Source organism: Catharus ustulatus, chromosome 1 (genome assembly GCF_009819885.2).
Source record: "Catharus ustulatus isolate bCatUst1 chromosome 1, bCatUst1.pri.v2, whole genome shotgun sequence".
Lineage (NCBI taxonomy): Eukaryota > Metazoa > Chordata > Aves > Passeriformes > Turdidae > Catharus > Catharus ustulatus.
In genome coordinates this window covers 163,394,627-163,411,345 of record NC_046221.1, presented here as the reverse complement: position 1 = coordinate 163,411,345, position 16,719 = coordinate 163,394,627, and the positions used below count along the sequence as shown (strand labels likewise).

The 16,719-nt window shown below is 50.0% G+C and overlaps 4 protein-coding genes across 4 annotated transcripts; all 4 read left to right on the top strand.

Moving 5' to 3' along the window:
- The first annotated feature begins 3,189 nt into the window (after positions 1–3,189).
- On the top strand, positions 3,190–7,146 carry LOC117005085 (feather beta keratin-like). The gene is made up of 2 exons (XM_033076342.1): positions 3,190–3,471; positions 7,071–7,146. Exons 1-2 carry the CDS (start codon positions 3,191–3,193, stop codon positions 7,144–7,146), a joined length of 357 nt encoding a protein of 118 aa, XP_032932233.1. The 5' UTR covers position 3,190.
- A 2,776-nt stretch (positions 7,147–9,922) lies between these two features.
- Positions 9,923–10,231, top strand: LOC117007822 (feather beta keratin-like). The gene has a single exon (XM_033081228.1). It carries the CDS (start codon positions 9,923–9,925, stop codon positions 10,229–10,231), a length of 309 nt encoding a protein of 102 aa, XP_032937119.1.
- A 2,755-nt stretch (positions 10,232–12,986) lies between these two features.
- Positions 12,987–13,295, top strand: LOC117008285 (feather beta keratin-like). Its single transcript, XM_033081991.1, has one exon. The coding sequence runs from the start codon at positions 12,987–12,989 to the stop codon at positions 13,293–13,295; it is 309 nt and encodes a 102-aa protein (XP_032937882.1).
- A 2,754-nt stretch (positions 13,296–16,049) lies between these two features.
- LOC116993085 (feather beta keratin-like) lies at positions 16,050–16,358 on the top strand. Its single transcript, XM_033053366.1, has one exon. It carries the CDS (start codon positions 16,050–16,052, stop codon positions 16,356–16,358), a length of 309 nt encoding a protein of 102 aa, XP_032909257.1.
- Positions 16,359–16,719: the final 361 nt, after the last annotated feature.

The window sequence follows — 16,719 nt, the reverse complement described above, 5'->3', positions numbered from 1 at the left end:
CTCACTCCTTCTCCTTCACTATCTGAGACCAGGTGAGCCTCAAGCCCCGACCCTCCTCCTCCTGCACTGTTGGTCCCTCTCTTCCCACTCGCTCAGCCCCAGCCTGAGCAGCCCACACACCTCACCACAGCTCCACAGTAGCCCCACACCATCACCCCTCGCACCGCCATACCCCTGCCCTGCCTCACCCTCCTCTCTTCCAGGGACCCTCCACACCACACCCATGGCCTGCTACGACAGCTGCCGAACCTGCGGACCCACCCCGCTGGCCAACAGCTGCAACGAGCCCTGTGCCCTGCAATGCCAGGACTCTCGTGTCATCATCAACCCTTCCCCTGTGCTGGTCACCCTGCCAGGACCCATCATGACCTCCTTCCCCCAGAGCACCGTCGTTGGATCCACCTCCTCGGCTGCTGTTGGTAGCGAACTCAATGCCCAGGGACAGGCTGTCTCTGGTGGCTTTGGCTTTGGCCTTGGCTATGGCAGTGGATTTGGCTATGGGCTGGGAGGTCTGGGCTGCTACGGCAGAAGGGGTGGCTACAACTGCTAAAGGGTCTCAGCACCCTCCTGACACCATCAACTTCGTGCTGTGTCAACAGCTCCTCCAAGCAAAACACCTGGGTTTGTGGTTCCCCTTCTTGCACAGTCAACCTGCTGCATTCAATTTCTTTTTTGTTTCTCTTCGTTTTTATTGCCTCAATAAAGTTCTGTTGCATCAAAATCTGTGATGCCTCTTTGGTTTATGAAGTCCAGTGATCTTCCATCCTTACCCAGCACAGTTCCAGGAATGAACAGGCAATTTGGGTGGATGGAAAAGGGGCAAAACTTCTTTCTTTGCAAAAACGTCACCACCAATACGAACCAAAACCAGAAAGGAATGTAAGGGAGGAGGGGGTTTATTTCCAGAACATGACACAAGCCCATCACCTGACAACAACAAAGGCTTTGACACATGCTCTCCTGTGCACGTCTCAGGCAAAGCTAGTTCATGGCAGCACATACTTGACAAACTCTATTCCCAGCAGGACTCTCAAACCCTCTCTGCAAACAGAAAGACACAATCATCCACTTGGACAGGAACCTCCTGCTCAAGCAAGCACAGGATTTCCAGAACCATGGACAGTTCAGGTTTAGATGGCCAATGACAGACACTCCACGACCTCCACCCCTCTCTGACTACCCTCACAACGAAAAGTTCTTCCTTTCTTTGCTCAGGAAATTCCATCTGTTTTCACTTCTGCCCTTGCCCTCTTGTTCTTCATGGTTACATTGCTGAGATCAGCCAGGTTCGCTCGACATCATTCCTTGTCCTGATACTGTCCTGTCCGTCCTAGTCTCCTGAGAGTCCCAGGTATCTCAAGCCTCTGTGAAAGAGCCCTTATATTATCTTGGTGGCTTTATCCTGGTTTTGTTTCAATAAGTCTATGGGGTTCTTCTGCGGGGGAGCCCAGGAGTGCCCACACCAATGCACCTAAATGTTGAGGATGTTGATTACTGTAGGCTCCAAGGATACAACTCTTGACATACTTCCCTTGAGACTTGACTTCACCTTGCTGAGAACATTACATATCATGTACCTCTACCAGTCCATTTCATGGACTGTTTACACAACCTCTTCATTCTGGGATATGCTGGGATGATGCTGTAGAAGACACAGTAAAAAACCTTGGCAAAAAGTGGAAGTAAACATCAACCATCTCTTTCTCACAATCCACAGTTACCTGCTCTTCTCTGTAGGTAACACAGAGGTCACAAATATAGGATTTTGCCCTCCAAAATTAATGCTAACTTCTCATCATCTTGTCTGACCTACTCTTGGCAGTGCTTTACAGAATAAAGAAATTGTCCCATCCCTGTCTGCAGGAACAAGGTCCCTGGAAAGCCATGAGCAAGGTGGGAGGGAGCAAATGCACTGGAGGAGGCAGGTCCTAATGCCCAGCACAGCTGCAAAGCCCAGAGCAGCCTGACAGGGTGAAGAAGGTCCCTCTGCACAACGCAGCCACAAACTAACCCCACAGGTGCCACAAAATGACCTCACTGATGACACCCATATTATTCCCAGGTTCTTGTTGGATATTCTACTTTCCCTGACACATATCTTCTCAGTAAATCTTCCCAATACCAACTCTCACTTGAAAGTTACCACCAAGGCCAGATGGACACAGACTCAAGGGCAGGAAATGGAGTTGTACAGTTGCTGGAAGGAAAACACTCCCAACCTCACGACTTGCACAGTTGCACCAGGCAAAACTGATGTACAGGTGCCTCTAGACAGTATCAAGGTTATTCTCTTTTTCTGAAAATTGAACATCTCTAGTTCCTTCAACTGCTCTTCACATGCCTTGCAATCCTTATCTTTCACCAGCTACAATGAACCAACACAAGACTCTGGGGAGCATGGGAGGTATTCCTGAAAAAACTAAATGGAATAGCCTGTCCATTTCCCCTGGATAAGGCCTGGCATATAGACAGGTTTGGAAAGCTGGAAAGATGGCAGGGAGGGAGAGAATGGACAGGGGACATCCCTCACCCCCAAAAGAGCTGCAAAGCAAAGACCAGCCTGACATGGCGGTGAGGGGAACAAGGTACCTCTTCACAAGACACCAACAAACCACAGCACACAGGGTGACCTCACTGATGACACCCCACAGTTACAAAGCTTTGGACATAACTATAGCATTTCCTTAAAAACACCACCGTAACAAATTTTGGTCACTGAAAGTCACACATTAAAGCTGCCGCCAAGGACATATGGTCATGGATTCCACCATAGGACATGACATTGCAGAGTTGTGGGAAGCAAAACATTCCCCCACCTCATGACTCATTAGGCTGGGCAAGCCATGAACTGCATGTTCCAAAATAGCCCAGCATCAGTGGCAAGGCTTCCCACCCATCCAGGACCAGCATAAAAGCCAGCCCAGAGCCTCTCTCTCTCACACACTTCTCCTCCCTCCTTCTTGTCCTGCTCCTGCTGACAACAAGGTGAGTCTCAAGTCCCCGACCCTCCTGCACCCCTGACTCCTCTCTTTCAGCACGCTCAGCCCCTGCCTCAACAGCCTTCATGCCTCCCCACAGCCCCACAGCAACCTCCACACTTCCTCACCCTCCTGCATCACCACCCCTCACACCCCCACAGCCCTACCCTGCCTCACCCTCCTCTCTTCCAGGGACCCTCCACACCACACCCATGGCCTGCTACGACAGCTGCCGTCCCTGCGGACCCACCCCGCTGGCCAACAGCTGCAACGAGCCCTGTGCCCTGCAATGCCAGGACTCTCGTGTCATCATCAACCCTTCCCCTGTGCTGGTCACCCTGCCAGGACCCATCATGACCTCCTTCCCCCAGAGCACCGTTGTGGGATCCACCTCCTCGGCTGCTGTTGGTAGCGAACTCAATGCCCAGGGACAGGCCGTCTCTGGCGGCTTTGGCTTTGGCCTTGGCTATGGACTGGGCTACGGCTACGGGTTGGGAGGCCTGGGCTGCTACGGCAGAAGGGGTGGTTACAACTGCTAAAGGCTCTCAAAACCATCCCTGACACCACCAGTTTGGGGCTCAGGCAACAGTTTCCCCAAGCAAAGCATCTTGGGTGATGTTACCAGACTTGCACATCAGATCAGCTCTTTTAAACTTCTTCCTCTTCCCACATCATTCTTTTGCCTCAATAAAGTTTTCCTGCATCAAAGCCTCACATCTCCTCTCCTTTTTGAATTCCACCTTGCATCATCATCCAGCACAGCACCAGGCATGAACAGGTCATTGGAGTAGATGGAAAATGGCACAACACATTTCTAAGGAAATACATCCCTATTAATAACAACTAACACTGGCATGGGAAATTTGGTTGAGGGGGGACCTTCCCGAACATGACCAAACCCATCACTAGCTAAACCAAAGGCTTTGACACATCAGTGCTCTCCAGCTAATCAATGGTTCTGGTTAAGTCTCTCCATGCCAGCACACACTTGACAAAATCTCTTCTGAGCAGGAATCTCAAGCCCTTCCAGCAAAGTGGGGAACTATACCACATCCACTTAGGTGCAAACTGTGCATTGCAAGTACTTCAACTCACCTGTTCAAGCAGAGTCAGCGAGAGCAGGCTTTCTAGCACCATAGACAGTTCAGATTTGAATCACCCAGCACAGAGATTCCACCATCTCTTCCCCTCTATGACCACCCTCAGACTAAAAAATTTTCCTACTTAGCTCAAGAAATTCCATCTGTTTTCCCTTTTGCCCTTGCAATCCTGTCCTGGACATGTGCACTGCTGTGAACAGCCTGGTTCCTTTACTTCATTCACTGTTAGCAGGAATTTGCACACACTAATAACACCCCTGTCCATCCTTGTCTCCTCAGAGTCCCAGCTTTCTCAGCCTCTCCTCTAGAAAAGAACCTCCAGCTCTTTAGAATCTTTCTGGCCCTGAACTGGACTTGTTTCATGAAGTCAATAGACTTCTTCCAAGAGTTTTCTGAAATCTATCTTGAGCACTGGTGACACCTTTTAAAGAAAGGGTTGATTGAGACCTTGTGGTCCCTTTGTTCTCCACCAGCACCACAGGGTCATGCTCAGCAAAGCTCAACCTCAGCCTACAGCATGACCAGAGATCCACAGCTGTTCCTGCCCAGACCAGAACTTCACATTTTCCCCTCCTGAACTTCAGGAGACACCTTTAACCCTCAGTCTCCAGCTCCCTCTGACTGGTGGCCCAAACAAGTGGTGCCTCACCACTCCACCAGTTGCCAGTTTGCTGAGGAGACAAGAGTCCCACTGCCCATGTCATTGTTGAGGATGTTGAACAGGGTTGGCCTAATGGACACAACTCTTGTCATACTTCCCTTGACACTTTACTCCATCTGGACTTTGGGCCAGTGATTAACAACGTCTGAGCCCAGGCCCTCAGCCACTCTCAGGACACTCCCAGTTTTCTTAGGATACACAGACACTCTGTGAGCATGGAATGGGAAGGAGTCTCAAAGGCTTCAGAAAAGCATGGAGTTCAACAGCAGCCACAGTTGTCTCCTCATGCCCAGGCTGAGTCACTGGCACAGAGCAGAAACAAGGCTCAAACACCATTTCCTAAAGGGAAATCTTCCATGAAAAGTGGTTACACTCCTTGGCACTTGACATAACTCAAGACCCCAAGCACCTTGGTTCTCTTCTATCCTGCTGCCACTCCACTTTGGCCTCTGCTCCCTGACATAGCTGCCACCAACACTCCAGGAGTCAGTTCAGCTGGAAAACACCTGTGACATATCGTCCACATGGAAACCAAGCAATGCCAAGGCCACCTATCTTTAACAGTTTCATTTGTTAAAGACTGAGATGTAAAATATCAAGTCCAACCCTTCCCCACAGCATTGCCAAGGCCACCACTATGCTTTTTCCCAAACAACACAGCTCTACGACATCTAAATCCCTCCTGGGATGCTGACTGCATCACAATCCTGGACAGTCATTGCCAGAAATTAAACACACTTTCCTGAAGGAATTTTCCCTAATAGCACACTAAACTGCCCCTGGGGCAACTGGATTCCATTCCCTCTTCTCCTTAGGTTGTCTAAATGGAAGACAAGACAAATGTCAAATTATTTAAATTCAGGTAACTCCAGAGGGCAACAAGGTCAACCTTTTTCTGAAAATTGGACATCCACATTTCCTTCACTTGCCCCTTATTTCACTTGTTCTCCTTATTCTTCACCAGATTTCCATTCCTTGTCTAAGACCCCAGATCTGTGACCCCACAGTGTGACTTTCCTTGGCCTAGGTAAGATGAGAGCTATGCATGAACAAATACAAGTCTGTAGTGAACACAGTGATCACACAATCCACTTTCCTATCTCCAACATAAAAATCCAGGCATATAGACAGGCTTGGAGAGTTGGAGACGAGGAGAGGAAGGAGTCAATGGAATGGAAGAGTCCAGGTGCTCACAGCTAAACAGAGGCAAAGCCCAGACCAGCCTGACACACTTGGGATAGTTTGGGACCTCTCTTCATCACATACCCACAAACACAAAAACATGACTTCCACAGGCTGACCTCACTGATGACAACAAAGCTCTCCAAAGTGTCAGTCATCTCTTCAGTCCTCTTTGACATGTGATATCAACACCAGCCTTTGGTCTCAAATATTCACACTTTAAAGGAGGAATGACCATGATGGAAGGGGCAGCTCCTCATGCACAGCATATTTACAAAGCCCAGAGCAGCCTGACAGAGTTGCAGTGGAATTAGGTCCCTCTTCACACCCCACCCACAAACTAAACGACACATATACCACAAAATCACCACAGTGGTGGCACTCATATTTCCTAGGCTTTTGGTGTCTCTTCTGGTTTCTCTGACACACATCTTCCATGCCAGCCCTCCCAAATACCAACGCAAACTTTAAAGCTGTTGCCAAGGTCAGATGAACATAGTCTCAAGAGCAGGACGTGACACTGCACAGTTGCAGGAAGATCATTCCCCTCCTGATGACTCACCAGGTTGTGTCAGTCGAGAGCTGCAGCCCACAAAATGCCTCAGGGTCAGGGGCCAACACTATCCCACCCCTCCAGGACCAGCATAAAAGCCAGCCCAGAGCCTCTCTCCCTCACATCCGTCTTTTCACACCTTCTGTTCAGGTGCTGAAAACAACAAGGTGAGTCTCAAACCCCTGATCCTCCCTCTTCCTGCACCTCTGACCCCTCTCTTCCAGCACACTCAGCCGCATGCCGCCCAACTGCCCCACAACAGTCTCCACAATCCCTCACCCTCCTGCATCAACATCCCTCTCATCCCCACTCCCCTGCCCTGCCTAACCCCACTTTCTTCCAGGGACCCTCCACACCACACCCATGGCCTGCTACAACAGCTGCAGTCCCTGCGGACCCACCCCGCTGGCCAACAGCTGCAATGAGCCCTGTGCCCTGCAATGCCAGGACTCTCGTGTCATCATCAACCCTTCCCCTGTGCTGGTCACCCTGCCAGGACCCATCATGACCTCCTTCCCCCAGAACACCGCTGTTGGATCCACCTCCTCGGCTGCTGTTGGGAGTGAACTCAATGCCCAGGGACAGCCCATCTCTGGTGGATTTGGCTTTGGTCTTGGCTATGGGCTGGGAGGCCTGGGCTGCTATGGCAGAAGGGGCGGCTACATCTGCTGAGGGACCTCATGACCATCCCCGACAGGGAATTTGATGCCCTGGCAGGATCATCCATAAGCAAAGCAACTCGGCTGATGGTTGCCCTAATTGCACCTCACATGATCCCTTCCACTTCTTTTTTTTGTCTTTTCAGTCTTCTGCCTCAATAAATTTCTGTTGCATCAAAGTCTGAGATGACTCTTCTTCTTTTTGAATTCCAGTGCTCTCACACCCTCACCCAGCACATTTCCAGGAATGAATAGGCCATTGGGGTGGATGGGAATGGGCACAAAAACTTTCTTAGCAAATAGGTCAACACCAGTAACCAGCAAGACTTTAATGGGAAGCTGGGAATGGTGGGACACCTTCTAAAACATGACACAAGTCCATTATCTGATACACCAAAGGATTTAAATCAGTCCTCTCCTGGGCATAAAATTGGAACGGTCACTCCACGCGAGCACATACTTGACAAAATCTCCTCTCAGCAGGACTCCTGAGCACTCACTGAAAACAAAGCAACAGCATCCATTTCAGCACAAACTCTGCAGTGCTAATGCTTCCACCCCACTGCTCAAAGTCAGTAAGAGCTGGATTTACAGTGTGATGGATAGTTCAACTCAGTTTTGGGTTTCCAAAGAGAGAGACTCCATCTCCTTTTCCACTCTCTGACCTCTCTCACAATGAAAAGTTCTTACCTCCTTTGCCCACAGAATTTCATCCATTTTCATTTGTGCCCTTCTACCTTTTCCTTCATTACTGAGAGTAGCCAGGCTCCCTAGACTTCATTCCCTGCCACCAGGGATTTACACACACTCATGACACTCCCATCCATCCTTGTCTCCTGGGAATCCCAGCTCACACAGCCTCTCCTCGAGGAAAGTTTCTCCAGCCCTTTCAGTATCTTGCTGGTCCTCCACTGGTCTTCATTCACAGTCCCACTGCCCCCATCGTTGTTGATCATCTTGAACAGGGTTTGCCTCATGGAAACAACTCTTTACATACTTCCCTTGACACTTTACTCCATCTGGACTTTATGCCATTGGTCTCCAGTCTCAGGACCCAGCCTGTCAGCCACTCTCAGGCCACTCACTGCACTCTCAGGCAACCTGGGCTTGTTTGGATGCTCTGGGAGTGTAGAAAGGGAAGAAGCATCAAAGGTTTCACAAAAGAGTTGTCTCCAACAGTAGCCACAGCTCACTCCTCATGCCCAGGCTGAGTAATTGGCACAGAGCAGATACACAGCTCAAACACCATTTCCTCAAGGGAAATCTTCAAGTGAAATGGTCTCAGCCATTGGCACTTGACACAACTGAAGACCCCAAAGAACTGGATCTCCCCTCACTTGCTGCTGCTCCCAGCTACCCTCTCCTCCCTTGCATAGGTGCCCTCAGCACCCATGGAATCAGTTCTGCTGGAAAAGACTCTTGACAGTCCAACTGTCAATCAAATCTGTGAATGTCACCAATCCTAGAAATGTTTCATACGTAGAAGACCTAAATGTAAAATGGCATCAAGTTCAACCGTTCCTCCATCATTTTTAAGGGCCCCAGGAAACATCCCCAAAGTCCAAAACACCATGGCTTATAAATTCCTACAGCAACGGTAACCACAACACAGTCTGGGGCAGCCATTGACAGGGCTTGAAAACTCTTCTTGTGAAATAATTTTCCCTAAATCCAAACCCAACCACCTCTAGAACAACTTGACTCCATTCCCTCTTCTCCTATGGTTGGGTAAAAGGGAGGCAAGACTAGTGTCAAATGACTTCCATTCCGGTAACATGAGAGGGCAGAAGGTCAACCCACTGTTTCTAAAATGCGAACATCCCCAGTTCCCTCATGTCCGCCTCATGTGTCTTGTTCCCCTTATCCTTCACCACTTTCCCTTCCCTTCTGAAAGAGCCCAGCTCTGCAACCCCATAGTGTGAACTTTCTAGTCCCAGGTAAGGTAAATGCTCTAGATGACCTAAGATGAGACTTTGGCAACCATGGGAGGCCATCCTAAATGACAGGGATCTATTTCCCGTGTCCAAGAGGAAAGGAAAGGCATAGATACAGGCCTGGAGACATAGGGTCAAGGTTGGGAGGGTGAGAACGTGATGAAAAGTCCACATCTGTCAATCTAACTACTTCTGCAAATCCCAGACCATCCTAATAGAGTTAGGAGGGACTGGGGCCTGTCTTCACAACACAAACAAAAACCACAGCATACCAGTGTTGTGGAGTGACTTCATGGAGGACACCTCACTGTCCAAAGCTTTGGCAATGGTGTCAACCCTCCCTATAAAAAAAAATCATGACCAAACATTGCTCATTATTACGTGCATTGAAAAGCTGCCGCCAAGGTCAGATGGACACTGCCTTAAGAGAAGAACAGGGAATTGCAGAAATGTGGGAAGGAAAACATTCCCAACTCATGACTCACAAGGCTGGGATAGCAAAGAGCTTCTGCCTAAAAAATGCCACAAGTCCATGGAACAAGGATGCTCCACCCCTCCAGAACCAGCATAAAAGCCTGCCCAGTGCCTCTCTCCCTCACACACTTCTCCTCACTCCTTCTCCTCCTCCTCCTGCTGACAACAAGGTGAGTCTCAAGCCCCTACTCCTCCTGCTCCTGCACCCCTGACCCCTCTCTTCCAGCACGCTCAACCCCTGAGTCAGCAGCCCTCATGCCTCCCCACAGCCCCACAGCAGCCTCCACACTCCCTCACCCTCCTGCATCACCACCCCTCACACCCCCACAGCCCTGCTCTGCCTCACTCCCCTCTCTTCCAGGGACCCTCCACACCACACCCATGGCCTGCTACGACAGCTGCAGTCCCTGCGGACCCACCCCGCTGGCCAACAGCTGCAACGAGCCCTGTGCCCTGCAATGCCAGGACTCTCGTGTCATCATCAACCCTTCCCCTGTGCTGGTCACCCTGCCAGGACCCATCATGACCTCCTTCCCCCAGAACACCGTTGTGGGATCCACCTCCTCGGCTGCTGTTGGCAGTGAACTCAATGCCCAGGGACAGCCCATCTCTGGTGGATTTGGCTTTGGCCTTGGCTATGGGCTGGGAGGCCTGGGCTGCTACGGCAGAAGGGGTGGCTACATCTGCTAAGGACCCTCAGCACTACTCCTGACACTTCCAGTTCAGGACTTTGGCAGGAGTTCCTGCAAGCAAAGCACCTCAGCTGATGGTCGTCCTACTTTCACCTCACACCGGATCACTTCATCTTCCCTCCCTTGCCTTTTAATTCTTTTGCAGAAATAAATTTTTCCTGCATCAAAGCCTCACATGTCTCCTCTTCTTTTTGAATTCCAAAACTCTCATACCTCCACACAGCACAGTGCCATGGAGTGGATGGAAAGGGGCACAACGCCTTTCTAAAGCAGGCTCCCACAAGTAACAACCAAGACTGGTACAGTAAGCGGGTTGAAGGGTGACCTTCCAGAACAAGATAAAAGCACATCACCTGCCATATCAGAGGTTTTGTGGACACATCAGTGCTCTCCTGTCCATTGCTCCAGGGAAGTCTCTCCATTACACCATACCCTTGACAATATGTCCTCCCACCAGAACTCTCAAACCATACAAACAATCACAATATCATCCACTCCCAGGGAAACTCACAAAGTGCTGCAAGCGATTTTGTCCCTTCTGCTCAAGTAAGGTCACCCAGAGAAGGATTTCCAGAACCATGGACAGTTCAGGTTTTGGACAGAGACTCCTGAACCACTTCCACTCTGTGACCACTCTCATGATAAAAAAAAAAAGGCTTGTCTGCTCTGCCTAAGGAATTCCATCTGTTTTCACTTGTGCCGTGGCCAATTTTGCCATCACATGTGCAGCACTGAGAACAGACATGAACCCTTGGCTTCATTCCCTGCCATCAGGGATTTACACACACTAGTAACAACCCCCTACCCAACGTCATCTTCTGGAAGTCCCAGCTCTCTCAGACCTCTGTGAAAAATCCTCCAGCCCTTTAAATATCTTGGTAGCCCTGAACTGGCCTTGTTTCACTAACTCTCCTCCCCTGGGGGGTCCAGAACTGCTCACATCATTTTTGAAGATGTTCAACAGTGTTGGTCTCATTTATACGACTCTGGAGCTACTTCATTGGAGGTTTAACTCCAGCTTGACTTTGGATCACAAGGCTTCAGTTCATGTTGTTTAAATATTATATTAATATAGTCATCCACCGCACTGACCCTTTACACCACCTGTACATCCTTGCATAGTCTGGGATGATGCAGTAGAATGCAGTGCCAAAGACACTGCTAAGAGGTGGAGGTAAACACCAGACATGGTTCCCTCATCATCCACAGCAGGATTTTTTCTTCCAATAGGCAACACAGAGGTCACTAAGACATGTTTTTGCCCTCCAAAGATAATTCTAACTGCTCGTCATCACCTTGTACAACCTGCACTTGGAAATGCTTTGTAGGGGAAAAAATTGTCCCATCCTTGTCTGCAGGAACAAGGTCCCTGGAAAGCCATGGGCAAGGTGGGAGGGAGTAAATGCACTGGAAGGGGCAGGTTCTAATGCCTGGCACAGCCACAAAGCCCAGACCAGACTGACAGGGCTGTAAAGGAATGGGGTCTCTCTCTCCAATGCAACCACCAACCAAAGCACACCAGCCTAATGGGTTGACCTCACTCATGACATCCCAATTTTCCTATGCATTTGTGGTTTCTTTGGTTTCCCTGACACACAACTTCCAAGAAACTCCTTCCAAATACCAACTCCCACTTTAAAGTGGCTGCCAAGGTCAGATGGACACGGTCACAAGAGTGGGACATGGAATTGTAGAGTTGCAGGAAGGAAAACAGTCCCCAGCTCATGACTCGCCAGGCTGGGCCAAGAAAAACTGATGTTACTGTTATCATTCAGAAAATCGTAACTTGAGCAAATAAAAAGATCAACTCTTTTCTTCTGAAAATTGAATGCACCCAGGTCCTTCAGCTGCCCCTCACACAGTTGTCTTCTTATCCTTCACTAGTTTTCCTTTCTAGGTGTCACTCAGAGTGCTGCAATGGGACCCCACAGTAGGACCTAGTTGGGGCCAGATGAGATGAACGTTATGGATGAACCAACACAAGACATTGGAGAGCACGACAGGTAAACCCAAATAACAGGTATTGCTTTCCCATCTCCAGCAGGAAAGGCCTGGCATGTAGGCAGGTTCAGGAAGTTGGTAAAGGATGTGCAGGGAGACAATGTGGTAGAAGAGGATGACCCCCTACCCCCAGAGATGCTCCGAAGCCCAGAGGAGTCTGACATTACCGTGGAGGAATGAGGACCATCTCTACAAGACACCCACAAATTACAGCACAGCATGGTCACACAAAAGACACCTTACCTCTCAAAGCTCTAGTAACTTCTTCAGTCTACCCTGAAAAACAAATCAACGGTCATTGGTCTCTAAAAATTGCATTTAATACCTACTGCAAAGGTCATGCAACCAAAAGCAGGACATGAGACTTCAGAGATGTGGGAAGCAAAACAATCGACACCTCAGGAACCACAATGTCTGCAAAATGCCAAGGGACAAATTTGCCCCGCCCCTCCAGGAATGGCATAAAAGCCAGCTCAGAGTCTCTCTCCCACACACACTTCTCCTCAAACCTTCAGCTCCTGCTCCTGCTGACAACAAGGTGAGTCCTAAGCCTCTGGCCCTCCTTCTCCTGCACCCCTGGCTCGGGTCTTCCAGCACGCTCAACCCCTGCCTCAGCAGCCCTCATGCCTCCCCACAGCCCCACAGCAGCCTCCACACTCCCTCACCCTCCTGCATCACCACCCCAAACACCTCCACACCCCCACAGCCCTGCCTCACCCCCCTCTCTTCCAGGGACCCTCCACACCACACCCATGGCCTGCTACGACAGCTGCCGACCCTGCGGACCCACCCCGCTGGCCAACAGCTGCAACGAGCCCTGTGCCCTGCAATGCCAGGACTCTCGTGTCATCATCAACCCTTCCCCTGTGCTGGTCACCCTGCCAGGACCCATCATGACCTCCTTCCCCCAGAGCACCGCCGTCGGATCCACCTCCTCGGCTGCTGTTGGCAGTGAACTCAATGCCCAGGGACAGCCCATCTCTGGTGGATTTGGCTTTGGCCTTGGCTATGGGCTGGGAGGCCTGGGCTGCTATGGTAGAAGGGGTGGCTACATCTGCTAAGGACCCTCAGCACCATCCCTGACACTTTCAGTTCGGGGCTTTGGCAGGAGCTCCTGCAAGCAAAGCACCTCAGCTGATGGTCGTCTTATTTTCACCTCACACTGGATCACTTCAACTTCTCTCCCTTGCCTTTTAATTCTTTTGCAGAAATAAATTTTTCCTGCATCAAAGACTCACATGTCTCCTCTTCTTTGTGAATTCCAAAGCTCTCACACCTCCACACAGCACAGTGCCATGGAGTGGATGGAAAGGGGCACAACGCCTTTCTAAAGCAGGCTCCCACGAGTAACAACCAAGTCTGGTACAGTAAGCAGGGTTGAAGGGTGACCTTCCAGAACAAGATAAAAGCACATCACCTGCCATATCAGAGGTTTTGTGGACACATCAGTGCTCTCCTGCTCGTTGCTCCGGGGGAGTCTCTCCATTCCAGCACATCCTTGACAATATCTCCTCCCACCAGAACTCTCAGACCATACAAACAATCACAATATCATCCACTCTCAGGGAAACTCACAAAGTGCTGCAAGCATTTTCATCCCTTCTGCTCAAGTAAGGCTACCCAGAGAAGGATTTCCAGAACCATGGACAGTTCAGGTTTTGGACAGAGACTCCTGAACCTCTTCCACTCTGTGACTACTCACATGCTAAAAAAAAATGGGTTGTCTGCCCTGCCTATGGAATTCCACCTGTTTTCTCTTGTGCCCTTACCAACTTTTCCTTCACATGTGCAGCACTGAGAACAGACGTGATCCCTTGGCTTCATTCCCTGCCATCAGGGATTTACACACACTGGTAACAACCCCCTACCCAACTTTGTCTCCTGGAAGTCCCACCTGTCTCAGTCCTCTGTGAAAAATCCTCCAGCCCTTTAAATATCTTGGTAGCCCTGAACTGGTCTTGTTTCACTAAGCCTCCTCTCCTGGGGAGCCCAGAACTGCTCACATCATTTTTGAAGATCTTGAACAATGTCGGCCTCATGGATACGACTTTTGAGCTTCTTCATTGGAGGTTTGACTCCAGCTTGACTTTGGATCACAAGGCTTCAGGTCATGTTGTTTAAATATTATATTAATATAGTCATCCACCTCACTGACCCTTTACACTGCCTGTACATCCTTGCATGGTCTGGGATGATGCAGTAGTATGCAGTGCCAAAGACACTGCTAAGAGGTGGAGGTAAACACCAGACATGGCTCCCTCATCAGCCACAGTAAGATTTTTTTTTTCCTATAGGTAACACAGAGGTCACTAAGACATGTTTTTGCCCTCCAAAGTTAATTCTAACTGCTCCTCATCACATTGTACAACCTGCACTTGGAAATGCTTTGTAGGGGAAAAAATTGTCCCATCCTTGTCTGCAGGAACAAGGTCCCTGGAAAGCCATGGGCAAGGTGGGAGGGAGTAAATGCACTGGAAGGGGCAGGTTCTAATGCCTGGCACAGCCACAAAGTCCAGATCAGACTGACAGGGCTGTAAAGGAATGGGGTCCCTCTCTCCAATGCAACCACAAACCAAAGCACACTAGCCTAATGGGTTGATCTCAATGATGACATCCCAATTTTCCTATGCATTTGTGGTTTCTTTGGTTTCCCTGACACACAACTTCCAAGAAACTCCTTCCAAATACCAACTCCCACTTTAAAGTGGCTGCCAAGGTCAGATGGACACGGTCACAAGAGTGGGACATGGAATTGTAGAGTTGCAGGAAGGAAAACAGTCCCCAGCTCATGACTCGCCAGGCTGGGCCAAGAAAAACTGATGTTACTGTTATCATTCAGAAAATCATAACTTGAGCAAATAAAAAGATCAACTCTTTTCTTCTGAAAATTGAATGCACCCAGGTCCTTCAGCAGCCCCTCACACAGTTGTCTTCTTATCCTTCACTAGTTTTCCTTTCTAGGTGTCACTCAGAGTGCTGCAATGGGACCCCACAGTAGGACCTAGCTGGGGCCAGCTGAGATGAGCGCTATGGATGAACCAACACAAGACATTGGAGAGCACGACAGGTAAACCGAAATAACAGGTATTGCTTTCCCATCTCCAGCAGGAAAGGCCTGGCATGTAGGCCGGTTCAGGAAGTTGGTAAAGGATGTGCAGGGAGACAATGTGATAGAAGAGGATGACCCCCTACCCCCAGAGATGCTCCGAAGCCCAGAGGAGCCTGACATTACCGTGGAGGAATGAGGACCATCTCTACAAGACACCCACAAATTACAGCACAGCAAGGCCACACAAAAGCACCTTACCTCTCAAAGCTCTAGTAACTTCTTCAGTGCACCCTGAAAAAAAACAATCAATGGTCTTTGGTCTCTAAATATTGCATTTAACCCCTACTGCAAAGGTCATGCACCCAAAAGCAGGACATGAGACTTCAGAGATGAGGGAAGCAAAATAATCCACACCGCAGGAACCACAATGTCTGCAAAATGCCAAGGGACAAAGTTGCCCCGCCCCTCCAGGACCGGCATAAAAGCCAGCTCAGAGCCTCTCTCCCACACACACTTCTCCTCAAACCTTCAGCTCTTGCTCCTGCTGACAACAAGGTGAGTCTTAAGCCTCTGGCCCTCCTTCTCCTGCACCCCTGGCTCCGGTCTTCCAGCATGCTCAAAGCCGGCCGAAACAACCCTCACACCGCCCCACAGCCCCACAACATTCCCCACAATCCCTCACCCTCCTGCATCAACATCCCTCACATCCCCACTCCCCTGCCCTGCCTCACCCTCCTCTCTTCCAGGGACCCTCCACACCACACCCATGGCCTGCTACGACAGCTGCAGTCCCTGCGGACCCACCCCGCTGGCCAACAGCTGCAATGAGCCCTGTGCCCTGCAATGCCAGGACTCTCGTGTCATCATCAACCCTTCCCCTGTGCTGGTCACCCTGCCAGGACCCATCATGACCTCCTTCCCCCAGAGCACTGTCGTGGGATCCACCTCCTCGGCTGCTGTTGGCAGTGAACTCAATGCCCAGGGACAGGCCATCTCTGGTGGATTTGGCTTTGGCCTTGGCTATGGGCTGGGAGGTCTGGGCTGCTATGGCAGAAGGGGCGGCTACATCTGCTGAGGGACCTCATGACCATCCCCGACAGGGAATTTGATGTCCTGGCAGGATCATCCATAAGTAAAGCAACTCGGCTGATCGTTGCCCCAATCGCACCTCACAAGATCTCTTCCACTTCTTTCTTTTGTCTTTTCAATCTTCTGCCTCAATAAATTTCTGTTGCATCAAAGTCTGAGATGACTCCTCTTCTTTTTGAATTCCAGTGCTCTCACACCCTCACCCAGCACATTTCCAGGAATGAATAGGCCATTGCGGTGGATGGGAATGGGCACAAAACCTTTCTTAGCAAATAGGTCAACACCAGTAACCAGCGAGACTCTTTATGGGAAGCTGGGACTGGGTGGTACACCTTCTAAAACATGAC